The 8,784-nt window shown below is 44.8% G+C and overlaps 1 protein-coding gene across 2 annotated transcripts in view; it reads right to left on the minus strand.

Moving 5' to 3' along the window:
• LIN7A (lin-7 homolog A, crumbs cell polarity complex component) overlaps positions 1-6,827 on the minus strand; it is a 49,224-nt gene extending 42,397 nt beyond the window's left edge. For both annotated transcript variants that reach the window (XM_035544200.2, XM_035544201.2), the window contains exon 1: positions 6,697-6,827. In XM_035544200.2, coding sequence (XP_035400093.2) covers positions 6,697-6,739 — 43 coding nt within the window. In that variant the 5' untranslated portion in view covers positions 6,740-6,827. The remainder of the gene's footprint in view (positions 1-6,696) is intronic.
• Positions 6,828-8,784: the final 1,957 nt, after the last annotated feature.

Raw genomic sequence — 8,784 nt, forward strand, 5'->3', positions numbered from 1 at the left:
TGCATTTGAGAAGTTCGGGGTTTATTTAACCATTCTGTTTTGGACCACAGAAAATCACATTCTCAAATATATACATACATCTTCTGTATTTAACTTATCTGAGACCTGAGCTTGTGGTTTAAATACTCATTATTAAAAGAAAACTGCTAGTATGCAAATGTGCGTTTCTGAATCAAATCATCTTATCTGAATAGAGAATTAACCATTAAATGCTTCTCATTCAGAAGGTAACTCTCCAGCAAATATCACAAAAGAAGATTAAGCTGACTTAGATTAACTTTGAAAATCCTTGATTTATACATACGTGCAGTTTCCAGCACATTAGTATTATTTTTAAATGTCAAAAATACATCATGTGAAACAAATTAATTGTGCATGATGGAAAGCAGATTTACAAATTTACAGTTAAGTGCTCTCAAAATGCTATCTATCTGCCTTTCCTTGGTTTCCTCTTAAATCCTCAACTTTTAATTATTTGTGCTTCTGAGTAAGAAAAATCAATAGTTTTACACAATTCATATTTCAAATTCTAGAGCTTTACCTACAAGAACCTCATTTTGTATCAGAATGACACAAGTCACCAAAAGCTTGTATTTCTTTTCTTGCATGTGCGTGACTGTCATCCATGTTAAGGAGAGATGTGAATATATGTGTTCTGAAATGGGGAACAAAAAGGACAAATTATCCTTGGCACAAAGCTGATGACTTCAGTAATTTGTCACTTTTTTTTTTTAAATTTTCTCTGTGATAACATCATCAGAAGAGTCCAACTGAAGCTTCAGGATGGAATTAAGCAAATTGTTTACTAACAATTACATTAAGAGGTTAATCCTTTTTTCATTAGTTACACAAATGCCTCTTGGACATCAGCATGCAACTGAAGTGTGTAGAATCCAGCATAGGGATATTATTTACAAAAACAAATCTTTCCTTTTCAACATTGTCTATAGACAGAGAGTATACACTTACTATACACACACACAAAAAAAAAAAAATACAGCATCCCGTGTTCTTTCTGATCATTAACACTCTCATCTTGCAACCTGCTGCAAATGGTGAATCCCACACCCACCCAGGGGCTTGTCACAGGCTCCATCCACTTCACCAAGCTTCAGGAGCAAGCCCCTTCTGGAGAACAAGCAGAAGAATGTACACATGTTAGTTGTGTTTACCACTTTGTTCTATGCAGGATGAATTCAGGTAGGTTACAATGATTATTTTATTGCTATCATCTCCAAAAAATTATTTCAGCCTGACAGACCAGAGGGAATGGTAGGAACAGCTGCTCTCACAGAGGTGTTTCTCAAAAATTCCCTGACTTTGAACACAGCTTCTGATCAGTTGCATGTTTCTGAAGTAAACACGATTGGAAATTTAAGATATTTCTCCTCTACGCCCCACAAAGGTGGCCTAGCGTTAAGAACGCCACTACTTTTTGGAAGACATTTCCGTGTCCACGTAGTGCCAGCCATGAAGGTGCAGCTCTCTGAAGAAAGGCAGCGCCGGAGGGCCGCCATGCCTGGTGCACGCAGATGATGCAATGAACTTTGATTCATTTCCATCCCCTGCGACCACGCTCAGTTCCAACATCCACATCATCACGAGCTGCTTCAGGCCCGAGGACAGAGCCCTGTCCCTCAGCACGCGGCCACCTGAACCCGAGCCACCTCGTGAGGCAGAGCCCCCCTTGCCACAGCGAACCCTGGCACCTCTTCCAGTTCAAGCTTCTACTGCCAGAGGTGTTTAAGTTGTACGTCAGCATTTAATTGTTCAAACTATCTATTTTTGCATCCCTGACTGAAATCAAAGATGACATTCGGGTTGGGACTTCCTTTTATTCTTGCTACAGAGCTCCAGGAGACACAACCGAAATGCATACTTAGCTAAAAAACCTCTTAAACTGCTCGGATCTTCAGAAAACATCCTTATATGTAAAACATCAATCGCTGGCGCAATCTGCTTACCTTAAACCATCCCTTCATATAAATACACTGGAAAAAATATCAAATAAACGTTGACAAACTGATGTAAAACAAAAAAAAAAAATACATTTTGGTCTGTGACCAGAATTGTCAATTGTTTCTCATCCTACACATAACAGGCCCCCCTTTTTTTTTCCCTTGGAAGAATGAATTTGGTTATTTATATGTCATCAGCTGGCATACCAAATAGAGTAATATTAGACTTAAAGTGTGTGGCACTTGCAGAAATATTTTTCTGCTTTAACATGCTAGGCTGAAGAGCAGTACAAGAAATCTCTATGACAGATAGAAACGCTTTGTTGAAAGCCATGCAGGGAGCAGCATAACCGCTTAACACTGTTTTGAAGGGCTTAACCGCAGGATAAAAGATACTTGGCCTTATGTTGCACCTCTGCCAAGGAGTGTATTTCACACTTTATAACTCTGATTTTCTCTTCCTGATGAGTATGCTACATATTTTTCTCCAAAGATAATATACAGAAACTTCTATTCAAAACAATTTCTATTATATACAAATAAATGGGCACCGAGGGGGAAAAAATCCCTATTTATGTAGGTTTTGAGAATGAAAAGAGAAATGATGAGAGAAGGAAGGGAGAGCACCCTAGCAAACAACAATGAATACTAACAGTCAAACATCATCTTGTATCACATTTCATAGAGTACACCTACCACTGCTATCAGCTGATGGCGATACCAAGTCTGTTCAAATTCTTATTCATTGTCACTAAACATGGTGTTTTATAAAGGATTTTCTGGAAGTTATGGGACACCTACTCCACTAGAAAAATATCTGTTTGAATTGTTAAAAAGACAACAGAGATTAGCTGTGTTACAGCTCAAGAGCAAGAAGTCTCTCTAGTTGCCTAGGATATATTTGAAAACAAGAGAAATTTGGTTGTCAACAGCCAATAGCTATGACCTTGTTGTAAAACTTCACAGGGATTAAAATATCAGCACTGGATATTCAGTCTATTCAAATTTAATCTTTCATCCTTAATCACATGAAGAAGTGAAACCATCAGCGGCATGAGTGGTGGCTATATAAGGAAAAATGTAGCAGGACCTGGATTATTAATAATAAGTCCCCCTTCACATGAAAAGATATTTCCATACTCTTAATCATGAGATGGTTGTTGCACAGGCTAATTGTATAATATGTTCAAAAGCAAGAAGAACAGTCAAGAAGTACTCTTTTAAAGCTACTGTTTCCATGGTCTTATGGAGAAAGGAAGAGAGACTGAAGTTTCACATCACTCCAAGTAAATAAATGTCAGTTTCCTGTCAGAGCAGATTTTCATCTTGGAAGGAAGAGCACAGGTAAAATTTTATGTAAAACCAGCTTTATGAAAAATTTGCCAGATTTTTAGCAAAACAAAAAAGTTCAGATGGTGAACATCTGTTAAGCCTTACTAGCACGATGCCTGCTACAAACTGCATGCCTTCATAGGGCCACTCCTAAAACAAGCGCCAAGGGAAGCACAGAAACCTATTCCTCCCAACATATATCTGGGAGCACAGTGGCATTTACAGAAAATGCTTCCATCAGGCTGTGCTAATGCACCCTTCACGTGCTTCACACCCACAATGAGCTTCCTACAGCTGTGCAGCACGACGGGCATTGCGAGGAGAGGCACAGGCAGCGCTGCTGGCCCAACACAGAGAAAAACGAGGCGCAAGGTGCGACAAGTGGTACACATTAAAAAAATAAAAATAAAAAATAGTATGGGCATTTTTAAGCATTTTCCTTTTGGTTTGGACTGCCTGTTTTGTTTTTTAAATGGAGGGAGGCAAATTAAACTGGGAGCATAATTTAAAAATACATAACTTTGAATATAAAATGAAAAAAAAATCCCAACCTTACTCTTTTTGTCATTTTATGAAACACAGCATTGTAGCTGTTCATCTCAACACAGAAACAAGTAAAGCTTTCAAAGTTTCTATCATCATCCCTGAATCGGCCTAAAATATTCCCACAGTGAGCTCTGATGGGCACTGGGGATTACTGATGGGGTGCTTCCTTACCGACAGCGTGCTTCCAATATTGCATGTGTCTTATATGCTGAAAAGACAGGAAGGGTGCACTTTTTCTTTTTTTTTTTTTTTCCTCTTTAAGTAAGAGACTTATGTGGCTGTTAGAAGATGCCTGGCAGAATGCTCTTCCCCCTCACAAAGCTCTCAACCACTGGGCCCGTGTGCCCGCAGCGGCCCCCACGTGTAGCTCCACGGCTCTATGTTTCCACCCTGCAGCAGTTGCTGATTCCTTCCCCTCCTCCCAGCAGAGCACCATGCAAAGGTCAGGCAAAAGCCTTGGAGATTAAATTGTAAGTGATTAAAATTTCCATTATTTTGTGAACTTGTTCCACATATTAAAAAGCCCTAATGGAACTTGCACACATTTGTGCAGGTAGAAAGGCACATGATGACAGGAATTAAGGAAATTAATTCCTGCGCTTTGGACTGAAGTAATCTTCCAGAATGTAATTGGCTTTCAATCATTCACACACAACATGCCCTTCACCTTTAAATGGTAATTCATTTTACCATACAGATTTTGAATTCCGTTTGTGTCAGGCTTTAGGAAAGCTCCATCACCATACTGGAACACAGTACATGTTTTGTCCAGGAGCAGACTACGTCAGAGCGTAACTTGGATTTCTGATGTATGCATCCATACGGTGTTTTACCATTTCTGTGCCCCTTAGCAGGAGGAAATGCAAACACTCCCTGACCAGAGATCAAGCAGCCATTCAAGGCTCCGCAATGCAAGGTTATTAGTGCTGCCGCTCATGGAATGCTCTTTATTCTTCCGCTGCGCTGCGCTCTCTGTGGGACACGGCAAAGTGGTTACAAGCCTACAAGACTCTCCTGGGCTATGCCTAGATCACAGCAGAGCTGCGCAAAGCACAGTGACAGTAAACATAGCCATGTCTGCTTTAATAAAAGCAAAAGAAATGTGCAAAATCTCACTACATAGCACTTTCCTTCTTCCACGGCTGTGAGAGAAAGACTACAGAGGAAGTATCTGGAAGCACTAGGGTTGGAGTTGCTTCTGGAGTGTCAGCCCACCCACTGCAGTTAACGTAGCAGCAACCTGTTACGGGTGATGAAGTACACCTCACTGACAAAACAGCCTTCTCAGGCCAGGTGCAGTATTTAAATCTTTCTCCTTGCCTGTATTTTCCTTTTGCACGTCACATCCTATAATTCCGTGATGTTGCATCTCCCTCGCACTACTGTCAGCCCTGGCTGACGACCAGGGAGACCGTAACATTGGCACCCCTGCCAAATGGTTAGGCATATCCAGGACACAGCAGACAACAGATATATATTATATTTAAATTGGGACTAATTTGCATTTTTTGTGTACTGTGGATTTTTTAAAGCGGTGTTTTTGTGATGAAGAGGAATGTGTAATTCTGAAATAGTAATACTTGCCTCAGAAAAGCCAGGTTTGCTAATGGATTGCCATCTGTTCAGCCCTTTGCCAGGAAATAGATTTGTCCTGCTTACTGAAAACAGTATTAGGGTGAAACTGTAGATTACACAGTGGATTTCTGAGCAGTTTAATTTAAAGTGCATGCTAGCACTTTGTTATTTCAGTAAGAATAATTTTAGATTCTCCTTTTCTACTAATGTTTGAATTTAAGCCATCTAGGAAACTGTATTTAGAGTACTTTGGGTGTTGGGAAAATGCTGTTCACCAAGAGGGTGGTTGGGCGCCGGGACAGGATCTCCAGGAAAGTGGTCACGGCACCAAGCCTGCTGAGTCCAAGAAGCGTTTGGACAATGCTCTTGGACATAGGGTCTGATTTTTGGGTGGTCCTGTGTGGAGCCAGAGGTTGGACTAGTTGCTCCTTGTGGGTCCCTTCCAGTTTAGGATATTCTGTGATTCTATGATATTTTGTGGGCTGTTTTGCTCTCAGTTGAGTTCCAGGAAAGCTGCCCACATCACCTTTATCATGCTGAAACTGTGCTCATCAGGCTTCTTTTGCACAAGATTTACAGAAGGCACTCTCTACCTTGCTTTGAAGCACATCTTAACCCTCTAGAAACAATATGTTAAAAAAACAAGGCAAAAAAGAAACAAACAACACTGGCCTAAATCATGCGTTCAATCTAGAAGATCTAACTTCACATGCTGGGAGCCTCTCAGAGCTCCTCAATGCAAGTCAGGAAGAAAAATACATCAGCAACTTAAAATGCTGGTTTGGGAACTGTTTGACCTCTTTAGCTCACGGAGCCCGAGAAGCAAAACAACTCAGACATCAGGTAAGTTATTCTCCCCGGCAACCCACAGAAACCCAGCGGCCGAGCCTTGCTAGGGGCACAAACGCGCTGCGAGGGAGAGGTCCAATTTTTACATCCCGCAGGCGAACGCCGAATTTAAAGCCAACTTCCAGACTCCGGCACCCCTTCGGCAAGGCTGCCGACACCAACTCAAAGCACCCGGCGGGGTGACAGGTCTCCGCAAAGCAGCACCCCGCCACCGGGAGCCATCTCCCGCAGCAGCCAGGCCGGGCTCGGGGCCAGGCGGCGGGGGCGAGCCGGGCGGAGGCGGCACGGCCGCGGAGCCCCAGCCCGGGGGCTGCCAGCCCTGCCGGTGGCCGGTCAGCCGCTCGCCGCCGGCGGACAAAGTTTTCTCGTCCGCCTCGCAGCCCCTCTCCTCCCGCCCGCCGCGGGGCCGCGCCGAGCCGTGCCGAGCCGCGCTTACCTCTGTCCAGCGTGAGCGGCTGCACGGCGGCCAGCGTCGCCATGTCTGCGGCGGGGCTGGAGCCCGAGTGACGCGCGGCTCCAGCAGCGGCGTGGGGCGCGGGGAAGGGCGGGGAGGAGGCTGGCAGGGAGAGGGGGCGGAGGAGGAGGGTGGCTCCGTGGGAGGAGGAGGAGGAGGAGGAGGAGGTGGAGGAGGAGGAGGTGGAGGAGGAGGAGGCGGACAGGGTGCCCAGGGGAGCGCGGCTGGTTGTAGCCGGGGTGCCGCGATGCTGCGGGCGCAAGGCGGCCCGGCGGGGCCCGGCGCGGGCTGCCGGCATGGCTGCGCCGCCGGGCCCGGGGCTGCCGGAGGGCTGCCGCCGCGCCGGGCTCGCCTCGGGGCTTAGTGCCGGGGCCCTGCGGGCCGGGGGCGGTGGAGGGGCGGTGGAGGGGCGGGCCGGCTCTGGCCCCGCCGCCCGGGGGTGCCGCAGCGGAGGGAGGGAGGGAGCGGGGCGAGGACGGGGCCGGGGCCGGGCAGCTCCGCAGCGCCACGGGGTGGGCAGGAGGGGCCCGGCCGGCCTCGCCTGGGGCTGGGGGAGAGGAGCCTGGCTGCCTGTCAAGAAAGCTGGGGGGGATGTGGCCTGCCAGGGCGCTGCGGTGGCTGCCGCCTTCCCGTCTGTGGACGGCGGTGCAGAGAAATGGCTGGGTGAAAGCTGTCCCTTCTCTTACTGCTACCCTGTGCAGTACCGGCATTTCTGTGTTTGCCCAAGAAGAGCTGAAACTGAGGGAATGTCACGGGGGAGCATGGTGCTCTCTTCCTTCCCCATACCCACTGGGGAGCTGGCAAAACAGGAGGAGAAAGTACAGCAGCAGCAGGCTGCACCTCAGTAAAAGCCTTAACTGCAAGGGTATTTAAACACTGGTATAGATAATTAGGGAAGCTGTGGAAATTCCGCCATTAAAAGTTTTAAGAGGAGATTGAAAATGCATTCAGCAGTTTTAAAACTAAAGAAGCTTAAATAATAAATACGAGCCACCCACTTCTGATGAACTTAAATCAGCACAAATTTCTCTAATTAGTAAACAATAAACAGTAGACCATTCAGATATCTTGACAAGAAAATGTTTCATTTGGCTAAAACACTGAAGTCGAGAAAGCAGTTCCTGGTGAGCAGTCAGTTTTTAAAACTGAAATTAACGTAAAGATTTTTATTATGCAGATTTTATGTACTTGCAGAGCAGCTGGATTGACATAAAGCGTAACAGCGCCTCTAAAGTAGTCACATTACTGTATATTGGATTCAGGTCTGAGCAGGGAAGAAGTACGCATTTGGAGCTATAACAGCCTAATGTGACAACTCTCAAACTATTATGACACTTTAAAAAATCTACTACAGATATTAAAGTATGTTTAAATAATAGCAAAAGCATGGCGCCTAGTTAATGAGCCAATCGGGTTGTTTTTCATATAGGACTTCGTAAGCCTCAGGCTTGCTCTTTTAAACTGCCATATTGCAAACTGACATCTTGAAGCAAAATGCAGTTATGACAATAACTTTTCTATTAATATCTATGTAATGTTAATGCCAAATATATAGCTTCTCAGAAATATCCAACTTTAGAAATTGCAATGTTTGGGATTGAGCTGGGTGCCTGTGGAAAGCAATAAGCTTATTCTGACTTTATCCTTTTTTATCTACCGCTGGTCAGATTTCATGTGCTCTGCCACAGGGGCTAATTGGCACTTGGAGGAGAGACTTGAATGTGAGTATTATCTGCACTCAAAGAAGATGAAAAGCAGCATTTGCTGAAATTAAACAGTTCCTAATCAGCATAGCTGCACAGCTAATGCTCAAGGACATTAAAGAATTAGCTGAAGAATACTTTAAGGAACTGAACTGGGAAAAATTTCAGAAATTGTCCAGCAGAATTCTTCTGCTGCAGAAGGAGAGGTGGAATGAAGCAGGGATCTGTGAAATGGCTCTTGCTTTCCAGTGTCAATTCCCAGTAGAAATAGTGGACTCTAACAGCACAAGTTAGCAAAGAGAAGTGGCACCACTTTCTTAGAAGGTGGGTCGTTTTAGAAAGAAGTAACGGGTCTGCCTCCCAGCCT

Source organism: Cygnus atratus, chromosome 1, assembly GCF_013377495.2.
Source record: "Cygnus atratus isolate AKBS03 ecotype Queensland, Australia chromosome 1, CAtr_DNAZoo_HiC_assembly, whole genome shotgun sequence".
In the NCBI taxonomy this organism is placed as follows: Eukaryota; Metazoa; Chordata; class Aves; order Anseriformes; family Anatidae; genus Cygnus; species Cygnus atratus.